Below are 14918 nucleotides of genomic sequence, written 5' to 3' on the forward strand. Positions count from 1 at the left end.
CAAATTGTTTAGAAGCCTCGGTAAATTTCGATTGATCATACCCCGAAGATGTTCGATAGATCATAGGTCCAGCGACCGTGCAGGCCAAAGCAACATGCGATGCGCCGAGAGGATGTTGCTGAATCCCCTCTTCAGACCACGAAGATCATATTCTCGCAATAGTGGTGTGGTTCCTATTCGTTCTTCGGGCAATTTCATGAACAGGAAGTTCACCCTTCTTCATGCCGATTATTCGCTCTCTATCAAAATCCGAGAGGTGGGAGGAATTTCGACTCTGTCGCACTGGGGGCATCTTAAGACGTCCTGTCAGGAGTGTAACAACAAAGTAACTGATATTTCCATGTAGATATTATTTTATTTATTTATTATTGTTATTATTATTATTAACAAATGGATAAAAAATCTAGAAAATTCCTGATAAAAAAACCGTTGCCGTTCTTTCTTTTGTACTGGAACTCTGATCATTTGATACTCTATAATGACCCATTACTTTACCAAAATTAGAAGATTTAAATATTATTATTATTACTGGGTGGTGCATTTCATATGAAAGTGAGTGTCCATGGGATTAATCGGCGATAACTTGGGGAGATTTTTAATAAATTATTATTTAATTGTTGAGGGGAGGATTTGGGCGACTGGTTCTAAAGGCGAATTTTGAATATGGGCAAAAATGTCAGGAAAGTCACGGTGACATTTTCCCACGTGAGTCATCTCTAATCGTCAAACATTATGGCCTTCGTGAACCTCATACTTACTGCTCGAACACTGAAGAGACAGAAAAAGGCCCTGATTGAAGAAAAACTCGAAGCTATAAAAGCCGACGAAGAACAAAATCACAGGAAAAAGTTCCAGTTCAGACATATTGGAGTCGACTTAAAAGAAGCAGTGAAAAGATTCTGCAAGAGAATCGTCAGCCGAGGGGAGGGCTCGTGCGGCTACAGGACCTGCTACAAATTGGGGCATGAGGGCAGCTGCGAGAACTACGTCCTTAAAAGCGTCCTGGGCTTCGTCGCAGGGGTCATTCTCACCTACTTTTTGTATATAGTTTTAATTTTTCAGTTAAACGTTGAGCTTACAAGTGCGACACTAATTTGCTCGGCCTTAGGGTGCGTTTTGACCATTGGTTTGGCTTTCAGCACTCGGGTTAGGTGAGGAGTACCTTCAAGGCTAACCATCTAAACCTCTAAACGATTAATGGCTCAAAATGAACTATGTTTTAGGTGCATTGTGTTGCTGGCTCTACCTCAGTTCTTCTCGAAAAGGGGCAGGCAAGCGTTATTAGCCTACGCCTTCGTGTTAGCTTTAGCTGGGCCCACTCGAAACATCGTTAATAATATGGGTATTCTCAGCGAGTCTTTGGCTTGTGGACAGGTGAGAACTTCATCCGATGACGCACATGCACTTTTTCCATAGGTCAACGAGTTTACTTTAATTGGGCCTTTTGAAGTTTCTTCACAAAACGCAGAAATTTCTATTAAATTAAAGCGTGGTAGTAGTTCATTAGAATCGCATCCAAAAGCGTCGGTTCGGAGATCCACTTTGCCTCATGACGGCCTAATTTGCAGGAACAATTAAAACAGGCCGTGAAACAAATAATTGACGTCGTTAAGAAGCCGTTTCTGGCCATCAAGGAAGCAATCAAGAAAGTGGTCAAAACAGTGAAAGAAGTTGTTAAGAAAATTAAAGAGATTTTGATGAAAATCAAGCGAATTGTCATGTCCATTGGTAACGCTCTCTGATGAGCACGACTTGGCCTCAACTTCAAGAATCTTTTTTTAGTTCGAGTAATCAAATCCGCCTTTGAGTTCCTTGGAAAAATCATCAATATCTGTAACAAAGAACTAGGGACCCCCTTCGAAAGATGCACCAGGGTCTTTGATAATGCTATAGCTGACTGCAATGCCTCCCTAGGGCCCCTGTTTAATTGGCTCTGTTCTTTGTCATACATAGTCAAAGCTGTTTGCTATATCGTAAAGATCTTCGACTATATTTGTATGATGGTGGACTTTCTTAGTAATTCTGTCGTTGGAGTCATCATTCGAAGTAAGTATACAGGCTTTCTCGAATAAGGATGCACTCTACAGAGATCCCGTAAATCATAAATGATGGGAAGGTGGTTAAATTAGAGAAAAGTTGCGTCTTTCTGTGTTATGCCAAATCATGTTTTCAAATTTGGAAAATTATTTGAGAAAAGCCGATTTCTCGCGATTCCTTTTCGCTGTTTTCTCATTTTATTTCAAAAAATATGTTACAGTAAATTTGGCATTCTCATTACCAATTTTTCTTCTGTACCAGATGGCGTTTTTAGATTGTCGCTTCGACGTTTCGCTCTTTCGAAACCATCCTCAACTCTGTTTTTTTTTATAGTCAAAAAATTTTACTTTTTTTCTGAATCCGACGATGGGTCACCCTTACAATTTATTAAATGATTTAGTGCAAAAAAATCTTCTCATACTACTGTTCGTTTTAACATCTACCTTATAACCAGGCATAGTTTTTAAGCAACGAGGGCACTCTCCTCTTTAATCAATTTTGCTGAACGAGCTCCGATTTAATAGACAATTTCATACACTTTTTGTCGATAAAAAGGTTCTTGTTATAGCACTTTCTATTTTTCTGAATTTTTGCAAAACTTTATATTTTTCATATTTCATGTAAACTGCTCTAAAATCTTAAAGGAACAACCATATTTTTAACTATAATCTTCATAGATATAATGACATTTATTGACAACAAATTTTAATAAAATTTCTTCAGTACGTCGTGTTACCATCACAAGCATTAATAACAGCACAACGACACCTTGGCATAGTCAGAATCGTTATATTTATAGCGTCTTGTGGCAAAAATGCCACTCCTCTTTAAGAATGTTCTGAAGAGCCAAAGTGCTATGAGCATCCGCCATGAGCGGATTAAGTTGCTTTTACTGCATATCCCATACGTGCGCTATAAGATTCAAGTCGGATCATTATGGTGGCCAGTCCATGAGAGTTACACATCGGTCCATTCCTCAATATGAGGATTTCTCAACAATTGTCCCTGTTTCCTAGCTTATTTTGAGAAATGTATGCGTGCTCAGTTTCCATATGAAGAAAAATAAATTTGTTTTAATTGATATTTCTGAGCAAGGACTCCTTTATTAGAAAAGCGCATCCTCTTTTCAATGGTAAAAGGAATGTTAATTCACGTATTTGATATCTTGGGTCAGTTTAGCATAATCTTCAGTTAAAATAAATTTTTACTATGCCTCAAACGACATCGACTTGCCCGACAACTAAGATTATCTATCATTACTTATCTAAGATATAAATCAACAGAAATGAAGACGTTTGTTCGTCACATCAAGACCATGTTCTACGTCAAAATCAGATTCTCCCATTCCTTCAAATACAAAACCGTATCCTCTAAAAGCGTCACCCAAATAGCCAAGGAGATTGTAGCTGAAATAAAAGATCGAAGCAGGGACATAGTGGCTTTCTTCAATTTCATGACATTAGCCAGCCTGCTTTTCTTCGTATATCTCATCTTCGAGTAAGATACCATAAATCGATGCAGATACTATCTATCTCCTTACTTATCCAATACAGGGTGGCATATTACCGGTTCAAATACCTGACGAGTGAAAGATTCGACAATGTGTATATCACCAAATACTTCAGGGATATTGATCAAAGGAGAGCTAAATCTAACAAAGAAACTGTGCTACCATTAACAAGAATGGAGAAAACGATGTATGTCTCCATGAGGTCGGAGAGCCTCAGTAAAACTGAGAGGAGGAATTTGTTCAAGAATACTATCAAACTGATGACTGTTTGTGTGAATCTTGGAACTCACATGGCTGCTGATTATAGCTTATATTGGATGCTCTCTTTGATCTCCCGCCATGCCCGCTATCAGTCCAAAGTGGAAGGTTCAATCTTGAGGTCGACATTTAATTATTAAATTTTTGAGAAGGGGAATTACAGCTCCCAACCTCCCAATGGCTCATGTATCTGGGGAAGGCTTCTTGGCAATGCTTTTACGAGCCATCGTCAATGCTTTCCAACCAATAGGGCTCAACCTCGAAATAGATACTGTACCATGTCTTCCAATCCCAATTCCTCCAGATTTAGATCGATACATTCAGATTGGTAAAAATGCTATATTCTCTAGGTATCTGTTGAAATGTGTTCAATTCCAGCAATCACCGTTGGAATTTGTTGGATTCTCACAGTACTAGAACCCTACGGATTAAGGTTCCGAAACTACATTATGGGGTACTACCATCCTCTCAGAGCAAAACAGCGCACCATTTGGCTATACAACCACATCCTCAGATCCAGGACCACTTTCCTTCTTTTGGCAAGACGCAAACTAAGGAGGAAGTTTGGAACGAAGAGTAGGGAGAATGAGATCAGCTCCAAGGAGTGGTTGAGATCGCAATTGAGGTTTTACAAGTCATTTAAGGCGATTCAGAACTAATTTTCTTATTTCATTGTAGATGTGTCATATTTAGAATCTGTTTAGGTGATGATCTGCAGCTCACCTGCCTCCTCTGCGGACAAGTCTTCAGGGAGAAAGATAAATCCAACTTTGTGAGGTGTTCAACTCCACAATGTCCAGGGCTTTTTTGCCTCGAATGCTTCGAAGATTTGAAGAATATTTGTCCCGTGTGTTTGTCACCTGCAGAGTATGGAGATCTTGATGAATTCCGAGAGGAGAAGTATGATTGTGCTGTGTAATAGGTCAACACAAAAAACTTTTTGTGTTTAGGGACTCCTCCGACGATGAACCGCCTCCAGATAAACCTAGGAAAAAGCCTCAAAAATGCCCTAAATGGCTCCTCTGCGGGACGTCCAAGGATGATGAAGAGGCACCTTTATGCCCTAAAAAGGACATCGGTGAAACTTCAGATGAGAAATTAAATAAAACTGACAAGGAATTCCTGGAGGAGTACGAAGAAAAGAAAGAACAAGTATCAGGGGATGAAAGTGACAGTTCCACAGATTACTCCTATTCTTATCAATATGAAGTTCAAAAAGAACTGCTCCAATTAGAAACAATAGCATGGAGGGATATAGAAATGCAAGCAATGGCTGACGAGGTTACCATGGAGGTTTTCAACGAAAAACAAGAGTTCTTGAGCATGGATTTGGACGATCAAATACGAGTACCCGAAGGACATACCGCTCTCATTAGTATTGACGTCACAACTTCCCAAGAAGAAGCAGCTACAGATTCAGCTTTAGTAGATCTACAAATCATAGCAGAAGACAACGAAGATTCGGAATGTCAATGTTCCTCATATTCCAAACGAGCAGAGGTCACTGGGGTCCCCAGAGATTATATGTATAAGAAAGTTTATTGCACTTGCTCTGAACTGGAAGAACCTGGAAGCACCATATCGCCCAGAATCAAATCAGAGTGTAACTTTTGCAAATGCAGTGATGTGGAGGATCGATCAGCGGTTTTGGCTGTTACTGAGACAGAACAGGAATTAGTGGAGATTGTGCCTATGCTGGATTTGTCTTGTCTGGAGCAAAAATGTAGTTGTGATAATCCTGTTTTGAGTAGCAGGTATGTTGAAGAGTCTTAATGAAGAATTTTGGTTATTGCTTTGAGTGTAGATTCAGCTATGTGAGCTACCAAGAAGTATGCGAATCTTACTCAGGAAAAAGTCTGGAGTCTTCGTCACTACTCTCCAGCTTGGAGAATTCCCCTTCAGAGATGCAGAAGACAACGAAGAATGTGAGGACTCGTGACAGTACTCCAGATTCTCCCAACTCAATGGACAGCTATGAATTTAATAAAATTCTGAGAGGGAAAGTGAGAAGATGCTATCAGAGGAGTAGAATACCTTGTGAGAGTAGGCAGTCTCAGCAAAATGAGGAAAGATCCTCAATAGCAAATATGTTTAAGAAACTACTTCCCAAGGTAGTTTCCTGGCTTCTCAGGTAATTTCTGAAGTTTCTGACATGTGATATAAATAAATTTTAGCGCAATAAAGAAAAATCTTATCTTCCTCTGCATAATCGAGACCTAAAGGAACTTCCCCAGGATCCATTACAAAACTACAATAAGCGAGATTGGAACCCTCTGGCTGAAGACATAGACGATTCTCCCGCTTATCCCTTGGACTCTTCCAGTGGCAGTGGGGAGGATCAGGCGCTTCTGGGCGAAAACAGGATCAGAGGAGGGCAATGCACTTCCCTAATGAACAACAACCGCCTGGGGAGGCAGCGCCCAGCCAAACGAATCGGGTCTTCTGATGCAAAAAGTGAGTTGATTTTCAGAGGTATCTTATTTCTTATTTTCTTGTTCGCTCTCATCACCTAACTAAATTTTAGCCCGGCCTAAATTGAAAGATTTCTCCACCTTAACTTTGCCTTCAAAACCCAAATCAGTAAACTCTAAAGAATTTATTTCGCAAGTTTTGTTTAACATTGAGGAGATGAAAAGTAACAATTCAATGCCAGCTGATGGTGAAAATCGACTGATTTAGAGGGAAGAAAGCTCTGATTTTAAAATCTCAAGAAAACCTGTAAGGTCAGCTTTATCACTGCATGGGACCCCATTATCATATGAGAATAGGCTAAGCAAAACTATTTGCATAAATCTGTTCGGGAATAGTTTTCCTAAAGAAATCGCAACGCCTGCTGGAGGAGAATCAGGTGAGGTCAATCTGAATTTTGAAAGTGCTGTAGAAGGAGGGAATATTGGACAAGAAGAAGAAGAATCACCAAATCTAGTTGAACTAAAAAGTACAACAAATTGGAAAGAGGTCATAGTAGATCAATTGGTAAAAGAAGAGAGTGTGAATACTGCATCTTTGCAGAAAAAAAAAGTTTAGAGCAGGCTTTGAGAACCAAGAAATCAAGCAGCTGCGATTTGCGCAGAAGCAAAGAGTCCATAGTACGAGAACTTGAGGCGGAACCTGCTGAAGCCACATCGTTGAACGAAACTGCATCTTTGCAATATTAACAGCATTTCAGTCACAATAGAATTCCGTAGAATCCTACAATAAGGAGTCTCTCTCAGGATACCCATCTTAACCTTATAATATACACAAAAGCCAGAAATAACAATGGGGAGCCTATGATGTCGGAATAAAATCCTGGACACCAATTAGAGTTTTCCGTTACATCAGAATAGGAATTATATAGAGCGGGACAGGAAGCTAGTTTCGGCAAGTGATAAGACTCAGTAGACATCAGAAAATTATATTTTTGAAAATCAGAGAGTGAGACGCACTATGCCAGATTCTGGTCAGTCTGAGTAATCAACTTTGCCGAATGAAATTTCAATTCATTATTCTAACGACTTACAAGAAAGCACATGAGAAGTAAAAATCCCAGTAAATGTTCGATCTGTCCCATGGCACAGAGCCATCAAATCAGGCCTAAGAGTGCAGAAATATTCAGCTACTGCAGGTATAATAGAACTCAACTCTCTAACACTCGAAAAGTAGTTACAAAGAGGACATGCGCAGCTTACCAGGCAATTACTACTACTGTACTTTACGGTACTAACAGCACCGATACAGAATTACAAGAGAACCTTTCACCTCCTCATATAAGGACAGAGTCTCTCCGACTACTACGTCCCCCGAACTATCACAGGGCTTACCTACAACAATGCGAATGCTGTCTCTATTATTTTTTTAGAAGAAATAAAAATGTAGAAAATTATGCTCATTTATCAACCTCATTTGGATACCGTCCTCAGATCTCATATTATTATTACCTTCAAAGATGAGATCAAAGGAATGAACAGGTTCTCGATTATCTTTCCTTCCGGAACAATAAACATGATCTGCAGTTAGTCCATGAGTTCCAAAATACTCTTCACTCTCGCAATAGGAACAGAGTGAAAAGGGTGATGTTGGAGTTTGAAAATAAAAGTTAACAGAATAATCTCTTGGAGAGATCAATAACTATGATGAGAGCAGTGAGACTGAAGAGCTGATTTTAAGGAAGATTTATCAAATGAAAAGGGAAGACTTGCTTTACAGAATATAGGTACAACTACTATGCGAAAAGTGACAAGGGGAAGTTTGGTGGAGCGGGAAAGAAGAGGAAGTTTGGAGAGGGAGTGGAGAGGGAGATATTCGGAGGGCAGCCGAAACAGGGACGTTGGATCATGAATCTCGATTCGGAAAATTGGTAAAAGGACATTTTGAAGAGAAAAGGGGGAAAGACACCTTCCAATGAAGATGAGTTTCAGCAGGGTGATTGTTCTTGTCACTGTAGACGTAGATAGAAATAGATTTTTTTTTAAGTTATATTTGATACGATAAATAATTATTCTGAACAAAGATACGTTTAAACAAAATTTACAGATTGGTCATTATCAAGTTCTTTACATGGGTAAAAATGAGGTGAAACAGAGAACAAAATATCGTATTCAATAACATACGATAGGAAAAGAACACGGTATGATTCAGAACTATGGGATTAAACTTCTAGGGATTATTCAACGCAACAATATCGGGAAATGGCTCCCTAAAGCGCTACGCCTTTATGATGCTTTAAGACAGTTTTGTGCACTAATGAGTTTTATCGAGTTTTAGTATGTTTTATTTTAATTTGCTTATACAAAATCACGCTACAGTAATTGTTCAAAATCTCGTCCTTTTTCTGCATAAGATTCCGCCTCAGTTATGCCCTTCTAACCAAATATATGATTACTCACACAAAGGGATGACGACTAAATTAGTGAACATCTAACTGTTTTCTGGAATTGCACTTATCTGAACCGGTTCCTGAAAAAAACGCTTGGTAAATCATCACACTGGAATTCGAATGCACATCTCCATGCCTTCTTATTCCTTTTTCCAAACATGGAATAAAAAGTGACTTGGGCTGCAGCCTTTTTTCCATTCTTCTCATTGAAAATCGTACATCGGTCGTAAGGGGGACAATATAGATGTAAACTTATGGCAGTATCGTAACTGGAAACGTTTGCCACACGATGTAAACCTAAAGAATCTGTAATCACTGCATTATTGACCTACTGCATTATTACCAAAGTCTATGCTTGCCCCATATTTTTAAAGATAAAAACAGTTACGTTATTCGAAAAACAGCACGAGTAGTATTTTACAAATATAGTTATTGCGTTTTTGTCTAGATTTATATATATATATATCGATTCACCTATTCATAGCAACATATAAACTCGTATGTAATACTATAAATATATGATAAAAAATATTCCCCTCCGCTATAAAAAAGACCAATTGAATTGCCAAACAGCTTACCATTAATATAGCACAGATCATTCAAATTGAGTCTGCTCCTGCCTATCTCCTCTAACTCAGAGTCCTCTTTCTGAGGCCAAGAATACCTGATTTCCTCCAGAGATCCTTGAAGCATTTTCATGAAACAGTGCGAGTTGGCATGATCGTGGATTCCGGACGCCTGACCTTCCCCCCAACAAAGCAACATCAAGTTGTACTTCCCATTCCCATCATCTACAAGGTTTCTTGTATATCTAAGAGAAACGAATCAAATGAAATGTGTATTCTTACACGGGGAACTACCTATCAACTTACCTAAGTCTATCAAACTTGGCAAACTTCTTCCACTCCACGGGATTACTCTTGTAACTTTTGATCACATAATGCACAAGTTCTACGTTGACACTATCACTATTGAAGATTTTGTTCAATTCTCTGATTACATCTTCCAAAGATCGAATTTCAGGAAGGGACTTTCCCAGATACTTGCTGAGTTTAATTTCACAAAAAAGCTCATTGCTCTCCTGTGTATCGTTATTATTGAAGCACATTAAAGACATTATTGTGATTGATTCCAACAATTTTTCCGACCATCAATTAAAGACTCAACCACTGAACTAAGACGTACGCTTCTTACTGCTGGCTGATAAAAAAGATAATCAAGCTTGGGGTCAAAACTGTGTTGAAATTTCGTTTCCTGAGACTGACAATCAGTGAATCTTTGCTGTTTACAGAAGTTGCACTTATAAAGGATAATTATTGTTGTTATGTACCGATAACAATCCATATTTGTCTTAATTCGAACCAATTTCTCAGGTGTTAAACAGGCTAGAACTTCACCTGATCTCCTTACATGTATTTTGCAATTCTCAGCAATAACCCTCACAAAGACCCCTTCACAATGGATAATTGGTCAGGTGTTTACTTTTATTTATACAAACCAATTTATCATTAAAACTACCTGAACTGTGCGTTAACTTGCTATCACTTTATATGTTAATGAACGCAGTTGGAAAGTGTCTTATTTGGATGTTGAAGGATGGTTTTATTTTCCTTGGAGTACAATGATCTTTTAGGCAATTAAATTTAATCAGAGCAAATAAGAAAATCAAAATGTGTTCATGGGAGTGAATACAAACCGGAGATATCAGTAAGATCAAGGAAAGGGTTTTATTGAGAAAGTACCTACAGTGAACCGACAAAGCTTTAATTTATATCGCCGTAATATGCCCATTAGAGTACACCTTGCATATCAGTACTTTTTTTAGAACTTACACCTTCATACTTATCGCCTCTTATGTCGTTAGCCAGAATTCCTCAACTTCCAAATCCTCTATTATATTTTCACCACCAGAAAATTAGATTCATAATTTTCCATGCTTATGTAACTACCATAAGACTTTCAGAGCCAAAATAGAAAAACTGTAGGTACCTTATGGAGTTCAGATTAGTTTGGGTTATCTAAACTGACAATCTGGTAAGAAACGTGATTCTTTCAAGTATTCCATATCCAACAGCTTTAGAAACTGCATCAGACTGCCACAAGTCTTGAAGAATTTACAGTCAAAAAACGTTTATACAATTTTTTTAAAAGTATTCAAAAGAATCTCTGAAATTATCATAAACTGATTTCCATGAAGGTCTATGTGATAATTTATGAAAAAAAAACGTTTTTATTAAATTGGGTTTTTACAAAATTTAAGCATATCAATGGTTTCTTTTTAATTCGCCAAGGTGTCACTAAAAATGACTTCATAATGGAACTCAATAGTTTAAAGCTTCTCAATAGAATTTTTGCAATTGCAAAGCCACAATAGTCTATGTAAAAATCCGTTGATGATCTTTTTACAGCGTAGCTCAACAAGAATTTAACAAAATACTACCTTAAATATTTCTAACCACATACGTTTGAGAATAAAACAAACACATTAAAAAAACAAAATTTCTTTATTATACATACTGCATAAATCTATCTAATAAATCGTACTTTTCAAACACGTAGTATTCACACGTCTTAGGTCTACAGACAAACACAACATATATAATGATTTATCTATGTATATCTGGTTGAAGATGGATCTTCTAAAAGGAACCTAGCATCGGGTGAAAGGTGATCTGGTGATGATACATCTAAATTCTGAAACTGGTTCCCGAATTGTGGTCAGAATTTGAGATCCTTGATGGCCTGAGGCAAGTCTGGAAGTTTAATGTCCTTAATCTGCTGTGGAATGTTCATGTTCTTAACTGCAGAGACTGCACGGGCGGGTGCTGCTGATATTCCAGCCTAAGGAATAGTATTTTTTCACAATACGGATCACTTAATATGTGTATCAGAACACATAACATTTAGCCCAACTAATACTCAGAAGCACAAGCTGAAGGTTAAAGGCAATTGATAGCAAAAAGACCAGAGTTATACAAATAGAATGTCACAGAGTATAATCAAAAACTTACTAAAGAAAATGATCAGTGTAAACAAAACCTAAGGTTTGCGTAATTTGAAAATGGCTTTCCCAACTCTATAAAGTTAAAAGAATTTGGGATTTTTCACTACTTTGAAGCTAGTCAAACCAACCACAAAAACCACCAAAAAAAACAACTTACCTCTTGTTTCTCCAACTTATTCTGATCTTCTATTCTTGTAAGAATTTCATTCATGTTTGTCTCCAACACCATCCCTCCCATGACTAGCTCATTTAAGATAAAGTGCACTTTGTCCACATGGAAAATCAAATCTAATTCACACACATTCTCAAAACACTTGTCTAGTGTCTCAACGAAGACTTGTATTAGGTCTAATATTCCCAGTTCACTTTCAGATGAGTCGACACAAAATACAAAATAGAGAGTCGCATAATGTCTATAGATTAGTTTATAGTCACTTCCGCCTATAAGACTGAAAGAGTGTTTTATTATTGACCAGCTATAGAGATATGTTATATATAAAGCTTACCTTCCCCCTTCAAGAAAATTACAAACATTATCATCTCGTTTCGACACTAGTTGGAATGTTTCTTTGATTATCTGTTGTTGCATGTCTTCAGGCTAAGAGGTTGAATAAACACAATGAGTGAATATTACAGCGAAGTGAACTAAATACTCACAAAGTATTGATAAAATTTGGAGAGTCTAGGTTTGCCATGGTTGTTGAACACGAGAATTGCTTTGATCATTTTATGAGAAAAATTTTACTTAAAGCTAAGACAACAATAATTCCCAGGTAACGGTTTTAGAGATTATTCATGATTTAATTGGGGTTTTGAAGAGAAAACGGATTAAAACTTTTTGAAAAAAATTGATGAATGATAAGTTTTTAAAAAACATTAAAGAAACGTGTCAATTCGGTTGACATTGTTAGTGTCAAGAGGTACACGAGTCATATCTCTAAGTTGAAGACAAATCAATAGGTGGCGACAGCGTCTGTGATGTACTCGAGTGCTTCCCTCTCATTCTGTCAAATAGGTGCATACGTTCAGAAAAGTTATATATCTATCTCTTTCTACAATTAATTTCCCCCACTCCTTTATTAAGGGAAAAACTTGACGGGTGTCTTGAAAATTAGATATGGCAACTGCGACAGTAGTAAAATGGCGTCCTTGTGTGCCAAAAGGGCTCGCGGGTTTGTTTGAAAATAATCCGATATTTCTGAATTAAAACTGAAAGAAAATCGGCAATGGATAGGAAATAATAGACCTGCAATTGTTGTGCGCGTACTCAACCATGAGTTGGACAAAATATGTGTTTTGTTTACAGCGTAAATGGGCTTTATTGCTGGTGATAGCTACTGCGTTTACGCGGATAACACAAGGTAAGCAAATGTTGTTTAAATCGCTTAATTCGTATAAATGTGTCGTTTCTTTGCAATACAGTGCATTATATAATCATAAATAGAAGATAAAAATTGGTAGTGCCAATACCCTTGAATTGTTTATGTTTATTTTACCTAGTTAAAGGTCCTGTTTTGATTGTGTGGGTGGGAGATTGAAGTGGCATTTTCTTCTAAGTATAAACTAGCTTAAGTAGGTAAGTAGTCCCATTTGCTTATGGAGCTATATAAATATGGAATCACAAAACATATAGTTTATTAAGCACAAAATAAGTAGTTTAGTGTAGGGCCTAAAAAGCTTTCAATGAGAAGCCTTCATAACTTGAATCATAATTTTTAAATCTTAGCTTCAATTATCAAAAAGGAAAGACTAACAGAGTACCTGAATAGCTCTAAAACCCTATTATCCCATGGTCCCTTCAGCTGACATTGATTAGTTAAGTTCATCAGTTCATTAATCAATTCATTAGCCTTTTCCTATCAAAAAGATTTGACGTAATGTACTTCCTGTTAAGCCACTATTCCATCTAGATTCAAAATATACAAGTTTATTTTTTAAGTGAGCCATAGAACAAATTTCCTTTCAAGTCATTAGTTGTGAAGGTGGTTGGGTTTCTTTTTTCAGCTGACATTACTTAGCCGGTTATGTGAGAAACTGTTACTAAAAATCCCAAGAAGTCATGTGACAAACTTTATTGCTACTCAGTGTAAAGAATCTAAAAGTCAACATGAATTATTTTTCAATTAAAATCATCAGTCATATGTGCTGCAAACACCTAAATCGTCTTCATAAATAATAACTATACCTCTTAGGTAATTTTGCCTATGGTTCATTTGAAAAAAATAGGATCAATATTGAATTACGTGCAAAGTTATAGGGGTTATATGCTTAATACAATAGTATGTTGTTTATTATTAAGCAAGTAAACTCCTTCATTCAAAATACACAACATGATGTTGCCCCAGATATGGTTGAAGATGTTTTTGATCTATAGTGGAATAGAATAGAATAATATATTATATAGCTCCATACAGGTACCGTAGAGCTGTTGAAGATTGTGTTCTTCAGCCCAATGGAAATTTAGAATAAAGGTAATAGAGATATGAGTTTTTTGAATTGTAAATATTTCATTTGAGTGGCAGTAAAAGGAATATATTAAGGGGTTTAAAATGAAAATTTGACTATAAATTTGTAAAAATGAGCCAATAAAAGAGAAAATTAATAATGATAATAAATCTTTTATTTATTTAAAATTGTCAAAAGGCATTAGCATCCTCTATGGTTTGAATTTTCCTGTTTTGAATATAAGAGAAAGCATTAACCCAGTCATTAACAAACTTCCCAAAATGAAATAAAAATAAGATACTATATTTGCATTTTCATATGAACTCTTCTATATTTGGTAGGAACAGTTATGAGATCCATTAACCATTTAAGGACTAAGGAGTACACCCTATTGGTATCTTTTTAAGGGATCAGCTGCCCTGTGCAAGTCATCTATGGAAACAAAATTATTAAATTAAAGTCTAACGAATTTTATACTGTTTTTATTTTGTCTCAATCTCAGTTGCTCTCTTAATTTCAAGTTTAGATTTGGAACATTATGTTTGAAATCTAATCAAGCATTGAAAGTAGGTAAGTACCCAATTCAGGCAAACGCATATGAGTTGATTACCAGATCAAAGTTTGCCAAAATGTGGATTGCTGAAAACTTTGGAGTAAATTTTACATCTATTATAAGACTTGTTACATGTAAATAACGTGTATTGAAAAAATATTAAAACTTTTAGAAGGTTCAACAACGTCTCAACCCCCGCCAAAAAAATTTTCTATTTATTGTTTTTGTACATGAATTTCGAAGATCGTACTGA

The 14918-nt window shown here is 36.8% G+C and overlaps 4 protein-coding genes across 11 annotated transcripts in view; 2 read left to right on the top strand and 2 right to left on the bottom strand.

Annotated features, from left to right (window-relative positions):
* Window positions 1-732: 732 nt before the first annotated feature.
* On the top strand, window positions 733-8402 carry LOC136341580 (DC-STAMP domain-containing protein 2-like). Its single transcript, XM_066286713.1, has 13 exons — window positions 733-1151; window positions 1224-1374; window positions 1569-1728; window positions 1783-2046; window positions 3321-3534; window positions 3591-3913; window positions 3969-4133; window positions 4184-4430; window positions 4484-4705; window positions 4756-5559; window positions 5610-5916; window positions 5980-6277; window positions 6330-8402. The coding sequence occupies exons 1-13, from the start codon at window positions 733-735 to the stop codon at window positions 6482-6484; spliced, it is 3729 nt and encodes a 1242-aa protein (XP_066142810.1). The 3' UTR covers window positions 6485-8402.
* Window positions 8403-8535: 133 nt separating this feature from the next.
* LOC136341569 (cysteine dioxygenase type 1) lies at window positions 8536-9928 on the bottom strand. Of its 2 annotated transcripts, none has more exons than XM_066286702.1 (4): window positions 9536-9928; window positions 9242-9474; window positions 8800-8960; window positions 8536-8743 (listed from the first exon to the last, which is right to left on the bottom strand). In XM_066286702.1, the coding sequence occupies exons 1-4, from the start codon at window positions 9778-9780 to the stop codon at window positions 8705-8707; spliced, it is 678 nt and encodes a 225-aa protein (XP_066142799.1). In that variant the 5' UTR covers window positions 9781-9928; the 3' UTR covers window positions 8536-8704. The 2 variants fall into 2 exon arrangements, with proteins under 2 accessions (XP_066142799.1, XP_066142798.1); XM_066286701.1 differs by having other exon boundaries at window positions 8800-8969; window positions 9536-9922.
* Window positions 9929-11148: 1220 nt separating this feature from the next.
* On the bottom strand, window positions 11149-12565 carry or (AP-3 complex subunit sigma-2 or). The gene is made up of 4 exons (XM_066286682.1): window positions 12325-12565; window positions 12174-12265; window positions 11825-12116; window positions 11149-11504 (listed from the first exon to the last, which is right to left on the bottom strand). Exons 1-4 carry the CDS (start codon window positions 12391-12393, stop codon window positions 11382-11384), a joined length of 576 nt encoding a protein of 191 aa, XP_066142779.1. The 5' UTR covers window positions 12394-12565; the 3' UTR covers window positions 11149-11381.
* Window positions 12566-12791: 226 nt separating this feature from the next.
* The window catches only part of fra (frazzled), a 34747-nt gene continuing 32620 nt past the window's right edge, over window positions 12792-14918 (top strand). For all 7 annotated transcript variants that reach the window (XR_010732521.1, XM_066286818.1, XM_066286821.1 and 4 more), the window contains exon 1: window positions 12792-13028. Coding sequence is in view for 6 of the 7 variants with exons in the window: in XM_066286818.1 (XP_066142915.1) it covers window positions 12941-13028 (88 nt within the window). In the remaining variant the exon portion in view is untranslated. The remainder of the gene's footprint in view (window positions 13029-14918) is intronic.

The sequence above is a fragment of the Euwallacea fornicatus genome, chromosome 10, assembly GCF_040115645.1.
Source record: "Euwallacea fornicatus isolate EFF26 chromosome 10, ASM4011564v1, whole genome shotgun sequence".
Classification (NCBI taxonomy): Eukaryota; Metazoa; Arthropoda; class Insecta; order Coleoptera; family Curculionidae; genus Euwallacea; species Euwallacea fornicatus.